Source organism: Styela clava, chromosome 6, assembly GCF_964204865.1.
Source record: "Styela clava chromosome 6, kaStyClav1.hap1.2, whole genome shotgun sequence".
Taxonomy (NCBI): Eukaryota; Metazoa; Chordata; class Ascidiacea; order Stolidobranchia; family Styelidae; genus Styela; species Styela clava.
Window position 1 is genome coordinate 6,360,655 of NC_135255.1, and position 23,421 is coordinate 6,384,075.

The window sequence follows — 23,421 nt, forward strand, 5'->3', positions numbered from 1 at the left end:
TACTTGAAATCCACTTAGAAAAAATTGCTCAACATTATATACTCCACACCTACCTGGGTATCATTATTTATGTCATCGACTTTATATCTAAACAATCAAAAAAACTTTATGTCCCAAAACAATGTTAAGGCCCGATTCTGCCGGACTATAAAATTCAAAACTGTTCACGGCGTAACCGCTTGTGGTAGAAAAATTGATTTATTTTGTTGTCCAGACAGACGCACATGACTAGAAAGTCCTACAATAATATAGAAATTATTTAATATTACCGAAATGTGACGCCTGCGCATTGTTTGGGACACACAGTGAGGATATATAGGTCCTCATTGGGACAAATGACTTCTAGATTTTACGTATGCTTTTTGTAGTAGTGCTCGCAATGAAACTCAAATGTTAACCCCTTTTTTGCCAAATAAATTCCAATGCCAAACATAATTTGTGTATAGAGGTTTTAGTGTGTAATCAGTATAAATTTCCCAAATTTTTTTCCACTTTTTTAAATTTTACGATTTAACTGTTTAATACTTTTGAACACATTACCCACAAGATCAAATAGTAAAAATTAAAATATAAAACCATACCATTACCAGATTTTATTAATGTCCAACTGAAAACACATGTGCCCAAATGCCCCATTTTCATATACCAATATGTTATCGGAACGGCCTATTTTACCTCAAGCCTTTCCCGACTGTTTATCGCTGCGGGGTTTGTTATAAAGATGAAGAATATAAATAATAATAATAATAATCTTTATTTTGATTTCCCCAAAAAAACATACACATAACAAATAATGAACACATAAAACAAACACACAGAATAATGGGAAATCGGGAAAACAGGCAAAACCTCGAGTAGGGTTTAAAACACGTATAAATACATGTGCCTGTTCACCCATGATATTACACTCACAAACATATTACAAAAAAAAGATAAAAACACGAACGTGTTATCGTTCCAACGTTCGGGCGTCTAACTTGTGTTACAAACAAAATGCGGGTGCGTAGGTTCTAATTTAAAACTGTTTACGTCGAAACGGACATGATTCGGGCTGTGTTTATTAAATTGGCGTAAACAAGTGCGAACTAGTGAGTTAGATAAAAGCAGTGTCAGAATGAGTAATAAATAAATCGAAATGTCTTTTGGTTGATTTCCTCTTTGTAAATAAAATCCGACGTTGTGATGTGCTGTAGTGTGCTAGGTGCAATGTTTCATAGAAAATGCCTGTCCATCTCTTTTTCCTTAGTTCTTTGCGAAGCAAATATGTAAAATTGGAATCTTGGGTAGCCCGTACAGCAATGCCAAAGTAGTCTATTATTTCGTTATCCATCATTTAGAATGTTGATTGTTTCTAATTTTTGTATTCCATTTGTTTCCACTAACCAAGTTGTTATCTTCGGCGCTATTACTTTTTGTTTAGTTTCCAATTCTAGTATTTCACCTGTTTACCCTTCCATGCCTCTAGCTGAGACTTAAAACGAAGTCCACGACTAGATTCATAAAAGGATCGAAACCTCGCAATATACTCGTAACAGATCGTCCACCATTTAACTTTAAATCCAATCTTTTATCCATAAACTTCTTTAATTCCAGTGGATGGGCTTTGCTGATGTTGATATTACGCGATACAGATTACATCGTATAATTTCTTGCTCATTGGTTGAAGCGTTATTGAATATTATGTTTACTTTTACCCTGTATCTAAGGCGCGTGCATTGCTGTAAGCCTGTGAAATGTGTGGGCGACGCACATGGTTTGCCTTACAACGGAATCGTTATTTTAAAAGTAGATTTATGTGACTAAGATCTCGAGTGTGAGTTTAAAAAAAGTACTTATTGGGTGATCGTTTTGTTTCATGGTCGTTGTCGTGGATTCATGCTATTTTGCATCAGACAAAGTTCGTTTTCCATTCCCAAAGTGTTGCAAAAAGTCGCTGCAATTACCCCGGCACAAGTGTTCCGCTTAAAAATGTCACAGTTACAATTCAATCAACGAGTTAATCCTACCACTGGGAAAATGGAGTGGGTAGCTCAAAATAAAGAAGACTATGATTATTTCCAAGGTAAGTTCTTTATTATTTACCGCCGATTTTGTGTACGATAATGTCTTTTTTGTTGTATACTTGTATATATTGTGGGTCTATGCTGTATTCGGGTAAACTAAATGTATAGTCAGAAGTATTCTTTTCTGTCAACATTGTGGTAACTGCATCAACCACTTTGAACTGGGGTACCTGGCCTGAGCAAACTACTTTGTTTCATCATAAGACTCTACCGGGGGAATTAATTTTTAGGGAACGTTTGTATTTTTGCTATTATTTCTGTATTGCTGTTGTTTCTGATCTGATCTTATGAAGAAGACATACTCCTGGTACCGAATACATATATTGCAATTGTATATTTACAAATACAAAGAACAGTTCCAAGTCATGACTGATAAGTCACATAAAAATCAAAGTTTCACTGCAAGCCCGAGTTCGTTAATTACTTGTCCATCGTTATCCTCTCTTTTCTCTCCTAACGATTGGTCGCTTTTATGCTGGTTTTGGTATCCTTAGGGCATGACGCGTTATCGTCATCGTACCTTACAGGACGTCTAATTGTTACGTATTTTATGACTGAGAGATTGCTTCTAATTTTAAGATTAGTATGACTTTAAGTCTAAACACGTAACTTAACCAAAATCAGCAAAATTACCCAATATCCTATACTATGCACCTACTTTAGCTGCGGAGCAGTGGCCAAGCTTGGGCGTGCAGTGAAAATATATACACAAAATGCAACAAAATTCATAAAAACATAAGAAAGTTGAAATTATGATTATGAGACAGAATGTGTGTGTGTTATACAGTGTATGGAAAGAAAAAGATTTGGCGTTGGTTTATTTTATAATTTAGGTGACAGATTACTACCAATGCTTAGCTTTAATACACTTCGTTTCACATTAATAAATTTTGAAGCGCTGAAAAAAATAAAAAAATACGCGTGTTGCGTTGATGAGCCTTTCCGGCTATAATTGTGATGAGCCTCTCTGGGCGTTTAAAAATAAAAATAAAATGAGGATTTCACTTGCGTTTATGCAAATACATCCTGAAGCGCTGATTCGAAATACGATCGTATATGAAATCATATTTTGAAAAAAATGTTAAAGTCAACGTAAAGTATATTTAAAGAAAACGAATGCTAATATCTGCCAAAATCGAATAAATTAAATATTTTTGAGTAAACCTCGTTGGGTTTAATACCAAATATAGAACGCCTTAAAGATTAGAAAGAAGGAAACGTGAAATACCTGTGAAGAAGAAGAAGAATGTCTGTCCATTTTGTACACGAAATTGAAATATTTATAGTACAATATAAAATGCTACAATCGCGCGGTTTCTTGAAGTTGGTTCGCGGGCGTTTCTTTCTGAAGTTCTTTCGTTTCATATCTTTCTCATTTGTTTTTGTAGTCAAGAGTTCTGACTAGTTTTTGATTTTACAGTTTTTTTCTGGTGTAAAACAGTTCATATAGTATGAATGTTTTACACACATATTTTTATAACAGTCCATATAATGTGAATCTCATACACATTTTTAAATCTAACAGTCTTTTTCTTTTTGTCAGAGTCTTTGGTATTTCGCTTGTAATTCCTTGATTTTTCATACTGTCTGAATCTTGGTTTGGTTGTTGTTTTTCATTTTCCCTGATCTTTTTATCCTCGGCTTGCTTGTGGAGTTGATGTCTTTTTGGGGGTCACCTTTAGTTCTAACGGTTGTTTTTCAGACTCCATCTCAGAAAGGCGCTGGTTCGTCTGTCGGGTCACCATTTTTAGGGAACGTTTGTATTTTTGCTATTATTTCTGTATTGCTGTTGTTTCTGATCTGATCTTATGAAGAAGACATACTCCTGGTACCGAATACATATATTGCAATTGTATATTTACAAATACAAAGAACAGTTCCAAGTCATGACTGATAAGTCACATAAAAATCAAAGTTTCACTGCAAGCCCGAGTTCGTTAATTACTTGTCCATCGTTATCCTCTCTTTTCTCTCCTAACGATTGGTCGCTTTTATGCTGGTTTTGGTATCCTTAGGGCATGACGCGTTATCGTCATCGTACCTTACAGGACGTCTAATTGTTACGTATTTTATGACTGAGAGATTGCTTCTAATTTTAAGATTAGTATGACTTTAAGTCTAAACACGTAACTTAACCAAAATCAGCAAAATTACCCAATATCCTATAAATTTACTCAAATTGATATGAGTTGTTAATTCAAGTCTTGTTCACACAACTTTTACTGGACTGAATTCAGCATGTCTTTAATATTAGAATATAAATTAGCGTTTTACCTCGTGAGACATGTCACAATGTGCAATGTAGCTTCAATTGTGTGCAATTAACATTAAGAGTATATATGTTTTTCTTAGACGTTGCTCGGTCATCATATGCGGACATGCTTCATGATACAGAAAGAAATCAAATGTATTACAAAGCTATTAAATTGGCTGTGAAAAGCATGCATGAAAGAGGAAAAAGGGCAAAAGTACTTGACATTGGGACAGGAACAGGCTTATTGTCAATGATGGCTGACACTGCAGGAGCTGATTCCATCACTGCAATTGAGGTAAGATAGAATAGGATATACATATTTATCTCGAGGGGAAGAGGAAAGCCGCTAAAACGGCTTAATGATATGGCGAACAACGGCCTCTCGTCCAGTTATCAGTCGATGTCAGGTATGGGATTAGCCAGTTTCAGATGCATGGACTTGAGGGTGAAAGAAGCTGTGACCGACCAGGGGTTAATAAATCACAGCGAGGAGTCCAGCAAATCTCATGCACATAAGTATCCCCCACAGATTTCGAACCCGCAAACCCACGCAGGGTAATCAGGGGAGCTTATCTCATAACGCTTAACTGGATGCGCCACCCTGCCAAGGTATTTTTATGATGTCTTATATATCTGATTTATTGGATCCTAATTGCCTGATTAATAATACCTCTTTGTAATCAGTTACAATTTCTTCTATGAACAAGGTATTCGAACCAATGGCAGAAGTTGCACGATCTGTTACAGCAGCCAATGGATTCGGTAAAATCAATGTCATCAATAAACACTCCACTGAGGTAGCTGTCGGTGAGGATAAAGACATGCAGGTTTGTTAAGCTTATCAATTATTCAAATGCCTTTAAATATCTCAATTCGATGGATTGTATACTTTTGAAAGCATAATATATTAAAAGTTTTATTTTATTGTAGGAGAAAGCAAATATTCTTGTGACTGAACTTTTTGATACAGAGCTTATAGGAGAAGGTGCTCTCAAGGCATACCAACATGCACACAAGAATTTAATGGAAGATGTAAGATTACATTCACTACAGTAATTTAGTTTTCTTCAAGATGGTTTGTTTCAATTGTGATTTTTTACTTAGGATTGCATAGCGGTACCGCACTCTGCAACAACGTATGTACAATTGGTTGAGTCAGATGTTATGGATTCATGGCATTCACTAAATCCCATTGAAATTCCGCTTGAAAATGGGTTATCGACGGACATCTATCCTGACCCAAGAATGGAAAAATGCCCTGGTGTACCCGCAGTTCATGACATACAACTAAGCCAGATTAAAAGAAGCGAATTTACTGCACTGACAGATGCTGTTGAAGTATTCAAGTTTGAGTGGGGAAGCAAAACATTGGCTGCATCTGGAAAATCGTATGTTGAAACAACAACAGTGAACAGTGGCAAAGTGCAGGCAAGTTTCCAAATAAACTTGCATGTCTTTATTAATACAACTTATACAAGGTATAATTTTGAAGCACTTTTTTACAGTAATATTGGGAATTTGAAGCAAGAATTTGTTAATACCAATTTGGCCTGGATTATAGATTATTGGTTAATTTTATATGATTTTATTCATACAAATGACAGGATTTCTTGACCTATGTAGTCTCTGAACAAGACAATATTATTATGGAATTGCAATTTCATGAAATCAAATTGGATAACAGTATCTTAGTATTTGAAGCAATTTTCATATGTCTGATAAACTTGATGTTATATTTAGGTTGCTTTATCATGGTGGACATTAAGCATGGACCAGAAAGGAGAAATCATCTTGAGCACTGCCCCCTATTGGTATCACCCAACTCCTGACAATATGCAATGGAGAGACCACTGGATTCAAAGTGTCTATTTCATTCCCAAGCCATTCAATATGATCCAAGGCGAAACGATTTGCATATTTGCATTTCACGATGCTTATTCAATTTGGTTTGACGCAAAACCTAAAAAAACTGATATAATTATACCTCATGAGCGACCAGTATGTGATTATTTACCAAGAATGTTGTGGAGTAGACCTAGATTAGGAATGCTTAATGATGCGAACAGAAACCTAGCATTTTCAAAAGCACTGAAAAAAGTGAAATTTGGTGAATCTGTTGATGATGTCGCAGTGTGTGTGAGTGACGTTAGTCTTCTACCTCTGATAGCATGTAAGACATGCTTTACCAACGGCCATATATATTCAATCGAAAATGACAGTATTGGTCAAAAGGGCATAAGAAATATTGTAAAGAAAAATGGATTAGATGAACGTGTGTCAGTTGTTGAGAAATTTCCCCCTGATGATAGTACACCTGATAAATCGAATTATCAAATAAATCTACTCCTGGGAGAGCCTTTCTTCAATGCGTCTTTTCTGCCATGGCATGACTTAAGGTTCTGGTATGCTCGAACTGATTTACAATCGTATTTAGCAGCAGAAGCACAAATATTGCCATTAAAAGCTCATCTTTATATTGCTGCAGTAGAATTCGAAAATTTGTGGAAAATTAGGGCGCCTGTAGGCATTGTTGAAGGTTTTGATGTGTCTGTAATGGATGGCATGATAGATCATGCAATGGAGATGAAAGATTATCATGAGGCAGAGCCACATGCATTATGGGAATATCCTTGCAAATTGCTAAGTGACCCAAAAAGTGTGATGACTTTCAATTTTTCTAATCCTGTTCCTGATAAAGAAATAGTTTCAGTTGGAGATCTGAGTCTTGATTTATATGATAATACCTCCACTAGAACTTGCCATGGTGTTGTGCTGTGGATGGTGTATGACCTGGATGAGGAAATATCAATCAGTACAGGGATCACGGAGAGAAAAGGGTTTACTGCAAAATGGAACATCCACCACAAACAGGGAGTGTTTTTTCTAAGAAAACCCCTTACCCTAAAATATATGAAAAATGAAAAAGTTGACTATGAAATAGCATTTATTCCAACGACTGGTAGTTTTAATATGAAATTCAATATACAGGCTCGATGATAACACAATTGAGCATTTTTTTGAACTCTTGCAGTTTTCAAATACATCACTTTCACAAATTATGTATTCATCAGTCCTTTTCTGCCAGTGTAGTAAGGTAGGTATCCACTTCATCATTATCAAGAACTCTGAATCTAGGTTGGTCTTTCGATACAACAGCTATTTCTACTTCAGAAGATTTGAAATCAGCAGACAAAACAGATGAAAGGCAGGATAATGCAACTTCAACAATATGATCTAGGTCCCATGCTGTATTCTTCTTTTTCTTCATCTTTTTTTCTAAAAACGTGTTAGCTTCGGTTTGCTTCACGCCAGCACTGGTGGCTCTGAACCCACAATAATATCCTGCTGGGTCAGATTTGTACAGCATGGGTTTTTCATATTCTTCATCCCATCCAATGATCATCATTGAACATCCCAATGGACGCATTTCTGCATTCTGTGTGTAGACCTGTTTGAAAATGTGTTAAAGTCTGATTAAAATATGTGCAAGAGTATATGTAGTCCTGGCTTTTGACCTTTCCAAACTGCGAGACTGACATTAAAATCACAGTCGTTTGTTAAATTAAATGTGCAATGTATCGCAGTCATTAAAATATTATTGACTTGTATAATTTTACATTTAAAAACCAAATTTGCTAGTTTTCTAATAAATATTCCTCTAATTAACAACAATACAACCATCAGGGTAATCAAATAGTAGTTTAAAAAGATGACGCCACCAGTCATTTTAAAGGTTCCAGTTCCAAACGACCTAATTTATTTATATTATCCTTGTACAAATAATAAAATATATCCTTTTTAGCTTATAAGTACCAAAAAACATCGATGGCTATGGGGTTGCTACATGACAAACAAATCCTTCAATTATTATATGATTAAATTGACGCCACTGCTCTATTCAGTTAAAAAAATGAGAAATTGTATTTCTCAAAATGGACTTACTTGTGAAACATCTGCAATTCTCTTGCATAAAGCATCAACTGGAATTTCATAACCATAACGATATTTCCAGTTGATTGCTTCTTGACGTCCACGTTCAACTTGTGATCGGCCATCAGCAGTCAATCCTGTCATCACGCATCCAATGTTCGGCGTTATCTTATACATATGAGTCACACTGTTCACATCCAGTAATTTGTCAGGAACCTTCCTTTGTGTCACAAGAACAGCACAATCATCGCCTCGTATTCCAACAGATGTTAGCCCAGACTGGTTAATGGCCTTGAACGCATATTCGACCTTTGAATAAGTATTACTCGTATGAATGAGGCATGGCCCGAAGTTGAAATAAATTGATCGATTAATGTATCGTTTCTCATGAAATTAAAAAAAAGAAACAATATTTTGATAAAATATCAATCCAAGATGGCCCCATACTTCAGGGGGATGAAAACGATGAAACCATGTCCCCTTGTTCTTCTATATGTTACTATCTACAGATGTATGGCCTTTAATGGTGAAAAAGAAGTGGAAGCCCGATTATCTCATACCACACCCTGACATTTCAATCTACACCGGGTAGTGGGTGGCGCAGAGAGAGTAGAAATACTATCTCCATCGCATCATTGATTACCCTGTTTGGTTTTTCTGGCTCAAATTCATGGTGATAATTATGTGAAAGGGAATTGCTGGACTAACTCCATCGTCAGAATTAAATTGAATGGCTAATTGATCCTATACCCCCACTTGTATATGAACGAGAGGCTGTGGTATGCGATATGATTAAGCCGCTGAATAAGGTTTCCTCATCCCCCGAACAGGCTACAATACAGGAATAAAATGATAACTTATCCTAACTGCAGAACTGTAGATTCTTGCAGTTAGTTCTATAGTTCACCATCTCCTATTATACCAAATGAATTTTGAAAGATGAGGCCACATTAATAAATTTAACTAAAAGAATGAAAAATGGTTTGCGGGAGCAGCAAATTAATGAAGTCTTACGGCACGGTATCAGATCAGTCCATGTTTCATTCTACGTTTATTATAAATAACAGTAATACTGACCTGGTAAAGTCTTCCTTCAGGTGAAAAGATCGTAATGTGGTGGTCGAAACCAGCGCTGCTTCCCCTAGACATAATAATAACTCTTCCCACACGAGAAACCAAAAAAAAAACAGAATTTATGCCCGATTACAAATTCAACTGCGCTACTCAAAAATCACCAGTGCTCAAAATCATTACTCAGCTATCCTGAAATTGCTGATTCATTAGCATGGTAACGTACGAGGTTTTCAAATGTTACGCATTGTTTACTTTTGCAAAATCTGACGATTTGAGGGGGAATTCGTCTTGTGCTTAGGTGAGTGGCAAATTATGTTGATGTGTTTATATTTTTTTAAATTTTGGTCTTCATCACAGTCGTAGTGATTTGGGAATATATTTTTTGCTATGTGCTGGACGAGACATAACACTGCAGTAGTACCGGTACTGTAATACGGTCTTGCCAGTGTGTTGACATATTTATTCAAAGCCTTTCTCTTTGGTTAGGCCCCTAGAATATTATAAATTGGTTGATTGAATTACAATTTTGGTTTTCTTAGATGCAGCAATTAACTGGTAATACAGTAATGTATGCATTTATTACTTCATTCATTTAATGTCACATTTTTATTTTGCTCTATTGCATTACTTTGATTTTTTTCTATCTTGTTTATAACTATCCTGATTTTGAAACCTGCTACCCTTTCATGCCTTAAAATATTATAGTACATCACTTATAATTCAGTTGACCTAATATTGTTTGTTCAATACGAAGTGGATCACTTGTAAAATGGTTGGAGAAGTTGGGCCCAGCAGTTTCATGTTAGGATAGGATTAGGATTTACATATTTATCCTGGAGGAGAGGAAAGTCGATAAGACGGCTTAACCATATAGTGAACCACGGCCATGGTTCCATTCCATGTCGGGTATGGGATTAGTTAGTTATTTGTTTTCGGAAGCATGGACTTGATGGTGGAGGAGGTCGTAACCGTCCAGCAGTTATGTGAACCACCCTACAGCGGCGAGGAGTCCAACAATCCTCTCGCATATGACCATCCCCACATGGGATTTGAACCTGCGAACCAACGCAGAGTAATCAGAGGTGCGGTGGCGAGCGTATTCCTTACGCTTAGCACGATAAGCCACACCGCCGTGTTGTGTTGATGATGAAAGTATAGGATTCACATATTTATCCTGGGGGTGTGGAGGGGAAGAGCTGATAAGATGGCTTAAGTATATGGCGAACGCGAACCATTGCCTCTCATCCAGTTACCAGTCCATGTCAAGTATGGGATTAGTTAGCCAGTTTTCGGATGCATGATCTTGAGTATCTTATAATACATTATACTTTTATTAGTCTGGCAAAGCTTGTTTAAATCAATCAAATCAATTGTCATGATTGATATTATATCATACCTTGTAATTTCAGAAAAATGTCAGACCTTAGTTTGACAGGAAAATCTATTTCACCAATTCAGCAAGGTGCTAGAAGTTACTCTGCTAGATCAACAAGATCATCAGCAAGTGATTATCATAGAACTGCTACACAAAGTGATGTAAAAGTTCCAAGAAGTTCATTGTCAACCAGACCGAAACGACGAAAGCCTGCTATGACCTTACAATTTCCCAAAAATTCAAAACCGTCACCACGGAGTTACAGTGTGGATATGCCCAAAACTAACTCATCACATGAATATCTTACATTGTTTGAAACTCCAAGAAATGCAAACCATAGTTCACCAAGGACTCTTACAAATTCGAATATTAAAAAACCCAGTAAAAAATCTGACAGAGACAGATTTGAGCCAACTACAAATTTCACTCATAATACAACACAAAATTACCACAGATCTTTTTCTACCGATTTACCAAAATATAAACCAGTTAATAGCAGTGCTCGAAGTTACAAGTCTGAAAGATATAAAGAAAGTGTGGAGCCATCTTCACCTGTTATTGTGGTACCAATTTGGGATAATGAAAGGGTTGTTACAAGTACATTTTCTTCTGCTCTTTCACAAAATAATAATAAAGCACCAAAACCAATATCAAATAATAATTTACTAAAAAGAGAAGAAGCTGCGAAAAAAATTCAGACGTGGTACAAGCGGCATTCTGTTCGTGCTAAATCTAGTGAAGCAGCATTAAAGCGTATGCTTCATCAAAAGAAAATTGAAGTTGAAGGTACGATGCATCAAGAAGAAATGCAAACAAAACAACGAACAGATGAGCAGAAAAGAAAACAGAGGAGAGAGCGAGAAAGAGAAGAGCGGAAACGGGCAATTGCAGAGTTGAGAAAAAGCCGCGAAGAGCAGGACCGAATAAAGAAATCTCTTGTGGATGAAGAGATGGCTATTATTGCGGAAAAACAAAAACAGAGTCGGATTCGTACAGTTTACAAAAAACAGACAGAACGATCTGAAACAAGCGATTCCAAAGTTATTCAAAATGTTGAAGATAAAATAGATAGGATATTTGAAGAAACAAAATTTTCCACTGCAAAAAGTTCAAGCTATAATTCAGCACAAAAAGACGATATACCTTCTCAAGATGAAGAAAGTATCCCTGAAGAATTACCTGAATCACCAGGAGAAACGACAAAAAGTCAAGGACTCTTGGAAAGCTTGTTAGAAACAATACAACAACTTGAAGCTGAGCCTGAGCAACTAACAAAAATAGAAACTAATGGTAAACTTGATGAAAAGCTTGCGTGGATAGATGAAATGCAGGCAGATCACTTGAGCTCTGTATCCAATTCAAAAGTTTCTGGCAGTGCTCGTGGTGCTGGTGATTTCATAGATGGTACAAAACCGGTACAAGACAGCACAAACAACTTGTTAACAAAAGCTAAACTTAGCAATCTCATGGAGTTTTTGGATAATGTAGAGAAACAGGATGAAAAGTATGAGGCAGCGCGCTCTCACACTAGTCATGTCTCAGAACACAGACATCAAGAAATTTCAGAATCTGATAAAATGGCTGAATTAGTTCAAGCAGAGAAAGCTGCTTCTCAAGTTACAACAGAGTTGCTAAAATTACGTCTGAATGTGGACGAAAAGACAAAAAGTGTGGATTTGCTAAAGAAAGCACTTGCACAGCAACGTGAATTGACAGTTCGTCATGCACATGAACAGGAAAAAGAAATGAACCAACGATTGAAAATGCAGAAAGAGCAATATGAATCAACAATCCAAAGGCATCTTTCTTTCATCGATCAACTAATTGATGACAAAAAAGTTCTTGGTGAAAAATGTGAAAGGGTTGTTATTGAAATGAAGCAAGCTGAAAGTAAATATCAGAAAAAGATAAAAGAACTTCAAGAGGCCCATGCTATTGAAGTCCGAAAGCAAAAAGAAGTATTATCGGCTGCTGAGAAGTTGCGAAGAGAAAAATGGATTGAGGATAAGACAAAAACTATAAAAGAAATGACTGTAAAAGGATTGGAACCTGAGATACAAAGGTTAATAGCTAAACATAAACAGGAAGTAAAAAAAATAAAAGCAATTCATGAAGCAGAGTTACTGCAATCAGATGAGAGAGCCGGTCAAAGATATATTCGACAAACTGAGGAGTTGCGTGAACATCTCGAACGGGAAAAAGATGCAGCTTGCAATCGAGAAAGAGAAATGGCAAGACAGAGATATGAAAAGCAACTTGAACAAGAAGAAATTGCTCTGCAGCAACAAAGAAGAAGATTGTATGCTGAAGTATCCGATGAAAAAGAAAGGCTGAATGAGCAAGCTGCTCGACAACGAGCTGACATTGATCGCCTAAAAGAACAATTGGAAAAACATAACAGCCTTGCCACCTCCGCACTAACAGATGAATATGAGAAAAGCAAAGAGGAAGCTGAACGACGCCATACAGTGGAAATCGAAACTCTGAAAGAACGGTTGGAATTAGAAAAACAAGCCTGGCAAGAAACTTATATGAAAAAGCAGGAAGCATATGTTCTCCAAAAAGAAAGAGAATTGAAAGATGCAGTACGACAAGATCGTGATTCTGAAATTGAAACTGTAATAGAACAGCTTGAAAAGGACATGGGTGTACAAAGAAGTCAAATCGAAAAAACAGCTGAAAATAGAATCAAGAGAATACGGGAAAAGTATGAATCGGAACTCAAAGAGATTGAAGTTTTGGAACGACAGACTCATGAAAAATACAACAACATGAAAGTGCAATATTCTGACATGGAGGGTGAAAATATGAGGCTGAAAAGCACAATTGCTCATAAGGAACAAGAAATCTTAGATGTGAAAAAGGTGAAAAACAGACTTGTGGAAGAAAGAGGGAACGTCACAGATATAGTTCGTGACGAATTTGCTGAGCGGCTAGTACACACAGAGGAAGAAAATAAGAGGATGAAGAATGAAATCGCACAAATGCGAGCTCGACACCGGTTGGAACTGGATCGAGTAAACCAAGAAAAAGAAGAGGAGCTTGCTGAAGTACACAAAAGAGTGAAAGCAGCAATTGTGAAAAAAGAAGAATCAGTTGCACAAATAAAACAACAGCATGAGTCCGCAGTTAAGCGTGCTGATCATCTAGAAGGCTTGTTGGAAGCACAACGAAAACAACTCCTTGGCAGGAAGAAATAGCAATATCTCCTGGTTAATAGAATTCACCATCAAATATCTTGCCTGGTCCAGCTTAAGGTCTTTGATTTTCAGCCCTGAGCCTAACATAATGTCATCGGTATAACCTTGTAGCTCCAGCTTTGTCCAAAGCTCAAATCGTTCATTTGGTCACTACATTGTCACATTGATGGTTTTATACATGCCCTACCTGGACTGTTTTGGTAGTTTGGGCGACACATGTGCCTTGTTCTGTATTTTAGCATAGCAGCGTTTTATCCCTCACAGAGAATAGAGAATATATTTTTGTACTAAAATGATTACTCAATTTCACCATGGGTATCATGTTTTACTGAAATGTTTTATTTTTTAGTTATTGCAAATTTTGATATATTTGATACATTATAATAGTTACTTTTCATTGTGCCGGCTCTTTTAAAATGGGAAGGTGAAAGAGGCAGGATAAGTGAGTAGTTCATTCGGATTGAGCACAGAAAGTAAGTAGGGTACGGCATTAAATATTAGGTCAGGGGGGGGGGGGGGCACAATGCTAGGCGTAAAACTGATTTTACTATCCACTTCTCAAGAAAACTCTCCGTTCTTCCTAGTTTCGTTGCTTGATGAGGTTATTTCACATGGTGTTCCTCCCTTTTTTAGTGCATGAATTGTTTGAACATAATGGAACTTGGAATCTACCAATCAAAATAACACTGGAATGATAAACAAACAGCGTGGCCACGAGCCATAAAAGGTTGGGAACCACTGTAAGAGGTGGTCTTGGAACATCACTTCATTTGCAATCTAATTGATTTTGGAATCATATAAATATCAAAATTGGGTATTATTCTTTTATTTCCTCAATCCGTTGGGAGAAGTTATTTTCCCGGCTTCCCTTTTTATACTTTGCTTATATCTCAAGAAAACAAGGATCAAAGAAAACGACAAACAATTAATAGGACGATAACAGCCCATTTTGACAGGCATTCGTTATGGGATAATGTTTCTAAGCGAATGCGGATATGCACATCCGTCTATGTGTATCACATTGCAGGCTTTCTCAATAGGATTGTGTTGAGATTTAAAACATAGACGTTCACTTTTAAAAATTTTATTCCATAGCAAAATGCTATTGGCACATAGAAAATAAGACTTACAATTCAATTACCTTCATACATAGATCTAGCATGAACTGAAATTACACAACTGCAACAGTTAAAAATGACAGAATGAAGGTAATTAGAGCCACAGGAAACTATGCATTTTATTTTGCTCAATATTAACAGATATACTATTTCCCAATGATATGCTAAGTTAAAATACATATGGTTCGCAATGCCACTTTGGGGGTATAGAAACAATAGTGTCAAACCATCACTATTGGAGGTAAGCAGTCACTGTTTAGCTTGTTTTGCAATCAAGTATTTAAGTAGTACATGTTTGGAAGCTACACTAGATCAAAGTAGGGTATACAAACATAAATAAAAATCGCTCTTACAACTTACCGAAAACAGCACAAACAAAAAGAAACTATGATAAACGCTGTTTTCGATAATTAGCAAGACCGAAAATAGATCGAAATGTTTTTATAAGTCTATGCACAATCACGGATTGTTAAATCAGTTTTTTTGTGGTTGGTATTAGTTCATTAAAAATCATTGAATCCTTTCCAATGCTTCCAACATTAATATCGAATTTCCGCGAACGACCACCATTCCGACGGGTGCAGTGGTCCCGTCTTTTCTGCGCTCTGTTCCATCATCCACAACTAGATTCATGAAAGGATCGAATCCTCGCAAAACTCCCGTAACAGATCGTCCACCATTCAACTTTAAATCCAATCTTTTATCCATAAACTTCTTCAATTCTGGTGGATGGGCCTTGCTCATCTTGATATTACGCGATACAATCCAACAGCAAATACCGAAACATACAGTGCGCAGAAAGTGAACTGAGCGCAATCAAAACGCGCGTCCTTATTTTAAGAAGTAGCTTGCTTCTCCCCCTAGCGTTTGAGCTCATCAAAAAGAATATGGAGTAAATGATGCAATATGCTTACTCTGGTCTTAACTTATTTATTAATTAATTATTTAATCATAAAATATACAAATAGGAAAAATATTCAACCAAAATTGTATTTATTTCCTAAAAAACTACCCGTAACGCTCCAGTGGCAAAAGTATGAGTAAGCATCTAATATATTTGCATTGTCAGATTTTGTTGTTCTGTCGTTTCAGAAGGGACGGATTTACATTTAGAGGTCTGGAAGTTACGTACTGTGCCGTACCTTGAAACTCCAAGCTATCATCATATATTTTTCTATTAGAACACAATTTTTTAGAAATTAAATCGCTGTCGCAGTAGTATAATTGAAGATGGCACCTCCGGCAATTGATGAGAAGCTAAAAAGTCCTACTGGAGACGAACAACAAATGGATATGTTTGACAGTGTCGAGGTGAGAAAACCGCAAACAATGTTAGATAAAATTTTGATGAGGCACTAATAATCAACATTACTTATTTTTTTGTATATTTTTTTTCACTGAGTAATTGATTTTAATACTTTTACTTTTAATACTACTACTTCTTTTAACAATACCTTTCCATCTAAAATCTGTATGCTTCAAACCCTAATTAAGATTTTGTTTGCTCTCCTGATTCTATAATCAGTTTTGTTTTCAATTATATTATCGTCTATTATGCTGATTATAGAGTCGAAATGAACTTATACTCATACTTAACAGTTAGCCTATGCTGGCTATATAGTCAGAAAATGAATATATATAACATATATACTTTCATGCTATAAGTTACCTAAAAGTTGAATGCCCAGTCTCTGAATTAAGGTTTTGATTTGTCAGTTTGTTGCCAAATTCGAAAAACTTTGAATATTGCTTTTTGGATTTAAATACCGGTAGTGTACCGGTAATAGTTATTAACTCCACACGACCACACACTTGAGTAACAGGTTTAAAGGTTGATAAAAATCACTATTTTTTATTTTATATTATTAAAAAATTTCAATTTCAGCGTGTTTTGAGCTTGCCATCCAATGATGCCTGTTTAACTTTGTATATGACTTTTTTAGGAAGCACTCGGTGAAGAAGTTATGAAAATGAGCAATGAGGAAATTGCAAGTCGAACGAAACTTCTTGATAATGAAATTAAGGTTTTCTTCATATTATTTTACCTTAAATAATATATTCACAAACAATTTATTTACGGTATATAGATATTTATATAATGCTCTTTGTTCTCAATTTTTTTTTTTAATCCCTCATTTTCAAACTGTTTGACAGAACTTTAGTGCCAAATTTTTGTTTTCACTGTGTAAGAATGCTTCGGAGCAAAATATACCTTATGTTGAATTGCTTTCCAGATTATGCGAAGTGAGACGATGAGAATATCACATGAATTGCAAGCTATGAAAGACAAAATAAAGGAAAATGCTGAAAAAATTAAAGTTAACAAAACGCTGCCATATCTTGTCTCAAATGTCATTGAGGTATGTATGATGTTGAAACTTGAAACTTCACTCTATATATTTTTTCTAGCCAGGAGGTTGGTACATCATGCTAAGAGAGGGGAATACGCTTGCCATCCCAACCTTCGATTTCTCTGCAAGGATTCGATTGCTTTGGGACATATGTAGGTACTCTTAGCCATCGTAGGGTGGTTCGCATAACCGCTGGTTGGGTACGGCAAATCCAAGTTCATTATCTGAATAAACTATTGCCATACCCGACATGGACTGGTAACTGGATGAGAGGCAGTGGTTTGGCAAAGGGATAACGCCGCCCTAAAGTCTCTCTGCTCCCCCAAGATAAATATGATATTCCTATTCTAAAAATCAAAAGATGCTTTTATGAACTGACATCAACTAATCTCATGTCATATTGATTGGTTATCATTATCAATGAATAACCCTTTTAAATCTTCTCTAAACGACTTTAATTACCGTATTTACAAAACAATGAAAAAATGAAATATTTCAGCTTCTTGATGTTGATCCTCAAGAGCAAGCGGAAGAGGACGGAGCAAATGTTGATTTAGATTCTCAGCGCAAGGGGAAATGTGCAGTGATTAAAACATCAACTAGACAAGTATGCCATCTGATTTTATATATATAGCATGTTATGTGTATACACTAATTCAGTGGTGCCCAAACTTTTTGTTCGGGAGCGCCAAATTATCAGGGAAAAAACTTTTAGAAAAAAACTGCTACCATCAAATAAAACTCAATTTTATGATCGTTAATGTGTACTTCATACCTTTTAAAGTTAGTAAATATGTAGGCCTAAGGAATAAAGGTAAAAGGTAAACTCTTCTTCCTCATCTCTGCCTGATTTTCCTCTGGAATGGTGAAAAAATCACTCATGTTTGCTAAACTCGAGTCAGCAGAATGATGAAAAAATCACTCATGTTGGCTAAACTCGATTCAGCAGATAAATAAACTGCAGCTCGCGAAATTCCAGTAGGTAGTGTCTATTTCTATCTTTATGTAACAATAGAGGCAGACACTACATAACAGAAAGTAAATTTGTTGTGGCTCAATTAGCGTCTCTTTGGAAACCGCTGCACTAGTTAGATATTGAGAGAACAATATAACTGAATCTGTTTCATTTATTTAAGTGAGTGTATGTAAACGGCCAGATCATTAGCAAACAGTCATTCATTAGAGGCTTTCAAATTTTGATTCTTCATTTTAATATAATTTATATCCGTTTTATGGTTTGATGAATCAATATATTCTCTCTTTTTGTTTTTAGACGTACTTCCTGCCTGTGATTGGTCTTGTTGAACCAGAAGATATGTCTCCTGGTGATCTTGTGGTAAGATTAATAATAGTGTTTGCCAGGTTGCTTCTGAAACAGATTTAAAAAATCTGGAATATAAACTTTGATTTATATACAGGTTGAATGACTGACTTTATTGCATTGACTGTGTGTGTTATATTTCGAAGTTTAAAATCCGGTACTGTACTCTAGTAACCGGTCCGGTAGTATGTGAACCAAGATGGCGGACACCGGAACGTAGTACGTGTGTGTGCCATGTTGGGTTTGGCCATGATTTTATTTCAATTTTCCTTATTTTAGTCCTATTACTAGTTCAGGGACTAGCCAAGTGACTCCCGTAGTATTTGTCCCTGGAATTATGGCCCCTGGAATTATGGCCTAACCCTAACCTTGCACTCGTACTACGTTCCGGTGTCCACCATCTTGGTTCACATACTACGGGAGGTCCCAAAATCCTACATGGCCATTTCGTTTTCAAATCGGAATCTTAATTTTTTTTTAATTTACTAAAGTTGATTTAATCCTTTCTTAAAATTACTCAGGGTGTAAATAAGGATTCATATCTAATATTGGAAAAGCTTCCAACAGAATATGATTCTCGTGTTAAAGCAATGGAAGTTGATGAAAGACCTACTGAACAATATTCTGATATAGGAGGACTTGACAAACAAATTCAAGAGGTGATCATTCATACAAAGTAGGAAAAAAATTAAACAAACAGTAACAAAAATCAAGAAAATTGTTTAAACCTTGTTTGTGCAAGTATTGGCAACTTTGCCGAATTTCCATCCTGTATTTTATCATTTTGTACCATGCCGAATTAAAAATAAATCTTATCTATCAGTATTGAAAAACTGCTTATTATTTACAGAAATTGTGGGATTAGTGAAAAGATTCATTGTCACTTATAATCTAGGATTCTATAGTTTTTTATCATTTCGTTACTAGTTAATCTTATTTCTTATTTTTTTCTATTAGTTAATCGAAGCGGTTGTTTTACCGATGACTCACAAAGATAGATTTGTCAGTATTGGAATTCAACCACCCAAAGGTGTTCTAATGTATGGGCCACCTGGAACTGGAAAAACTTTGTTGGCAAGAGCTTGTGCTGCGCAAACTAAGGTATTTTGAGTTTCAAAATTTAATGATAATTATGAAATACTTTCTAACTAATGAGGATATGCTCAAAGCAACATTACACACATTCACTAAGAACGTAAAAGACTCATTCTGGGCAAAATGGCAACTACGGTACCTACTAGAACACGGGTGTGCAACATTTTTTGTCGATGGGCCATATAACTAACATACTTCAAACATCTAGGTGGGCCACACGAAAAAATCAGTGTTTCCATGTACACAACAAATTAAGAAAGTTTCTGATATGTAAAATATGAGTTATTTAACATTAACATTTTAGTGGGAAAATTGAAATTTTGAGTTCTTGCATGGTTTGTTAATATCTGATGTTAACAAACTGTCAGATTAGGATTTTATGCTTGATCAGGGAAAATTTGGGTGTAGATAAGGGCCACACTAAATGGCTTGGTTGGCTGGGACCTCGGGTTGTGGCCCGCCGGCCACCTGCTGCGCCCCCCTGCACTAGAATGTCAAGTGCTTCTCTTACCATATAGAATTATGGGGATTCATCACATATCAGTAAATCTCTGTTGACGTGAGACTTGAATAGTAATCAAATATCACAATTAAGCTTGATTAATTCATATATGACTTAGTTAATAAAACTTAAATGAAACATATCAAAGTAATGAAATTAAACTATATTTATATATCAAGATTTTAGTTTCTCTTACTGTAATGTAGTTTTTGATTCTTTATTGTTATTCATGAGTATAAGCCTAAGTAACATGATCTAAAGTAGGGACGTGAAAATGTTTATCGCAATGAGCCAAAAACTTGAAATTATGGTGACAATGAGTGTAGGACCATCAAATACCTGCTATATAATTGTGATGACAGCTATATTAATTCACTCTATCTTTTCCGTTATAACTCTTCTACCAAATTTATTTTATTTAGTCTACCTTCCTGAAACTTGCTGGACCACAGCTTGTTCAAATGTTCATTGGTGATGGTGCCAAACTCGTGAGAGATGCGTTCGCTTTGGCAAAAGAAAGAAAACCAGCAATTATATTCATTGATGAATTGGATGCAATAGGAACAAAAAGGTAGGTCTTTCTCTTAGGCATGACTAAATTGAGAATAGAATTCGGTATGAAAAAATATTTTCCAGAATGTATCCAGTTAGTGTGGTATTCAGTTTGAGCCATCTTTGAACTTTGTTTAAATTTTTGAGACCTGAGTATAATAATGTTGTAGTTTAGGTATTTTGTGTGTTAAAGAATGAAATAGAATGTATTTTCCAGTTTGCTTTAATTTCTAACTTTTCTGACTAGTTATTTTTCTGTTATATGGCATATTTCTTCATCTTTTGATCCAAACACAGCTCAGGCAGCTGTGATGTGTAAGGAGGTATTTATTTTTCGGATGACCGGAATCTTTTTGGTTTGGCACAATTTATTACATACACCCTGGGTATGGCAGTAGTGGTCATGCGATCTGAACTTAAGATTTAAATCTGTAATGCCATCATAGGTAATCCTAATATATTAACTACCAGGCCCACATGTAGCAAATTTAGTAAGGACCGAATATAGCAAGAGTTAGATCTGATCTGCAATTTTAAATATGATTTTATGATTGATTTTCAGATTTGACAGTGAGAAAGCTGGTGATCGTGAGGTTCAAAGAACCATGTTGGAATTGTTGAATCAGTTGGATGGTTTTGAACCAAGTAATGATATTAAAGTAAGTTATATTTCAGGGATATTAAGTGTGGAAATTATTTAGGTAAATTTATTAAATTTTTTTATTTGTTTTATAAGTATAAGTTTATTTCGACTCCATAATCAGCATAACAGGCGATAAAATAATTGATAAAAACAAAATACATGAAACTGATTGCAGGATCAGGAGAGCAAACAAAACTTTATGTAAGGTTCGAAATGTACAGATTTCAGATTGAAAGGTGTTGTCAAAATAACGAGTATGTGTTCGCTCACCCAAAGTATTATATTAATTCACACACACACATACATACAGTCACACAGACATAATAAAATTAGAAAAAAAAGAGAAGCATAATATATATTACTCTTACAAAACTGTTTTCACTAAAAAAATACTATTGCTATTATGGCTGTTCAAAAACACAATAGCACAGCTATATAACATCGTAATTAGGTTGTCTATCCATTTTGAGATATTGCACCAGCAGACTGCCAGACTTCATTGCCTTCTTTAATCTACAAATACTGCATTTACCTGAAGAATTGCTAACCCCAGAGCAAACTTTTACAGTAAATTTTGTAAATATCATTCCATATTGGCAATTATTTGTAACAGGTTATTGCCGCAACCAACAGAGTTGATATCCTTGATCCTGCTCTTTTGAGATCAGGAAGACTCGACAGAAAGATTGAATTTCCTCTGCCAAATGAAGAAGCAAGAGCAAGAATCTTACAGATTCATTCTAGGAAAATGAATGTCAGTAGCGATGTAAATTTTGAAGAATTATCAAGATGTACTGATGATTTCAATGGAGCTCAATTGAAAGCTGTCTGTGTTGAAGCAGTAAGTTGTTCTTTAGTAGAATTATATATTTTTTTTATCCAAATTTTCTCAAATTCAACTGTAAGTTACGTTCTAGTTAAGATTATGCATTATTAACACACAGACAACCTTTGGAAACTGTTAAAGGATTTAGTTTCATTTTTTGTCGTTTTGATTTTTATTCCATTGTTGCGGTGCTGTTGAGTCGGTGGTAAATTTACAATTTTGACGGGAGTTGTAGGAAACTTAGACTCCCATTCCAAACTTTCATGGTAATCAAAACTTTGGTTTATGCAAGCCTTGAATAGGTTGTTAGGAATGCTTAGTTGTCAACTTGGATTTTAACCAAAATTTTGACTCTGGGGTGATTGAAAATACGACCTTGGCCCCAGTGAAAACATGCCAACCCCGGCTCCACATTAATCGTTGTGGATGATTAGTGACCGATAACACATTATTTCTAGGGGATGATTGCTCTTCGACGCGAAGCCACTGAATTGATGCATGAGGATTATATGGAAGGAATATTAGAAGTTCAAGCTAAAAAGAAGACAAATCTACAATACTATGCTTGATTGTCTTCTCAAACTTTATCGTTGACATTAAACTCTGGTGGAAGCCATCTAGGTTTCATATTCGCATTGCTGCATAAAATACAGCGTAATTACTGCTGTTTGTTTCCCCTTTCACATGCCAGATCCAGTTTGTAAATATTTATTGAAATAAATCACATTACAAAGCTTTGTTCATGTTACTGCATAAAAAAAACCACTTGTACAAAATTCAAATAGCAGTTTGAATGGTGTAACGAGAGATTTCTTCAAATCTGTAACCACATAATGCCATTAAGGTGTGATTTCTTTGGCACAATGTCCACTGCAGGCTTGAACTTTTTAGAAAAAATTTAATAGTGATATCAAAAAATTCATAGTCCTCTTAGGAATTATTCTATAAAAGATTCAACTTCTAATGCTAGAGAGGAAAGTTCGAGAAAACAGTGTTTCGGTCGCTTACGAGTTCTCCATAATCAAGTCCATGCACCCAAAACAACTCGCATTGCGCTGAGTGTTGTGAATATTTTTGCCATCACACATCTGACTAAATAAAGAGAAGGGTTTCATAT

The 23,421-nt window shown here is 35.6% G+C and overlaps 5 protein-coding genes across 7 annotated transcripts; 3 read left to right on the forward strand and 2 right to left on the reverse strand.

Moving 5' to 3' along the window:
• The first annotated feature begins 1,656 nt into the window (after positions 1-1,656).
• LOC120331180 (protein arginine N-methyltransferase 7-like) lies at positions 1,657-7,376 on the forward strand. 2 transcript variants are annotated; one of them, XM_039398240.2, is made up of 6 exons: positions 1,659-2,062; positions 4,416-4,612; positions 5,025-5,144; positions 5,248-5,349; positions 5,422-5,745; positions 6,058-7,376. In XM_039398240.2, the coding sequence occupies exons 1-6, from the start codon at positions 1,876-1,878 to the stop codon at positions 7,312-7,314; spliced, it is 2,187 nt and encodes a 728-aa protein (XP_039254174.2). In that variant the 5' UTR covers positions 1,659-1,875; the 3' UTR covers positions 7,315-7,376. The 2 variants fall into 2 exon arrangements, with proteins under 2 accessions (XP_039254175.2, XP_039254174.2); XM_039398241.2 differs by lacking the exon at positions 5,248-5,349 and having other exon boundaries at positions 1,657-2,062.
• On the reverse strand, positions 7,244-9,491 carry LOC120331229 (proteasome subunit alpha type-6-like). The gene is made up of 3 exons (XM_039398305.2): positions 9,325-9,491; positions 8,260-8,556; positions 7,244-7,765 (listed from the first exon to the last, which is right to left on the reverse strand). Exons 1-3 carry the CDS (start codon positions 9,394-9,396, stop codon positions 7,385-7,387), a joined length of 750 nt encoding a protein of 249 aa, XP_039254239.1. The 5' UTR covers positions 9,397-9,491; the 3' UTR covers positions 7,244-7,384.
• Positions 9,492-9,545: 54 nt separating this feature from the next.
• LOC120331170 (centrosomal protein of 131 kDa-like) lies at positions 9,546-14,293 on the forward strand. 2 transcript variants are annotated; one of them, XM_039398219.2, is made up of 2 exons: positions 9,546-9,619; positions 10,731-14,293. In XM_039398219.2, exon 2 carries the CDS (start codon positions 10,735-10,737, stop codon positions 13,894-13,896), a length of 3,162 nt encoding a protein of 1,053 aa, XP_039254153.2. In that variant the 5' UTR covers positions 9,546-9,619; positions 10,731-10,734; the 3' UTR covers positions 13,897-14,293. The 2 variants fall into 2 exon arrangements, with proteins under 2 accessions (XP_039254153.2, XP_077969794.1); XM_078113668.1 differs by lacking the exon at positions 9,546-9,619 and adding an exon at positions 9,683-9,889.
• Positions 14,294-14,964: 671 nt separating this feature from the next.
• On the reverse strand, positions 14,965-15,839 carry LOC144424386 (putative small nuclear ribonucleoprotein G). Its single transcript, XM_078113670.1, has one exon. The coding sequence runs from the start codon at positions 15,756-15,758 to the stop codon at positions 15,525-15,527; it is 234 nt and encodes a 77-aa protein (XP_077969796.1). The 5' UTR covers positions 15,759-15,839; the 3' UTR covers positions 14,965-15,524.
• A 252-nt stretch (positions 15,840-16,091) lies between these two features.
• Positions 16,092-23,038, forward strand: LOC120331273 (26S proteasome regulatory subunit 6A-B). The gene is made up of 11 exons (XM_078113669.1): positions 16,092-16,325; positions 16,958-17,038; positions 17,249-17,374; positions 17,865-17,972; positions 18,639-18,701; positions 19,208-19,345; positions 19,644-19,787; positions 20,706-20,854; positions 21,398-21,494; positions 22,092-22,319; positions 22,763-23,038. The coding sequence occupies exons 1-11, from the start codon at positions 16,245-16,247 to the stop codon at positions 22,871-22,873; spliced, it is 1,326 nt and encodes a 441-aa protein (XP_077969795.1). The 5' UTR covers positions 16,092-16,244; the 3' UTR covers positions 22,874-23,038.
• Positions 23,039-23,421: the final 383 nt, after the last annotated feature.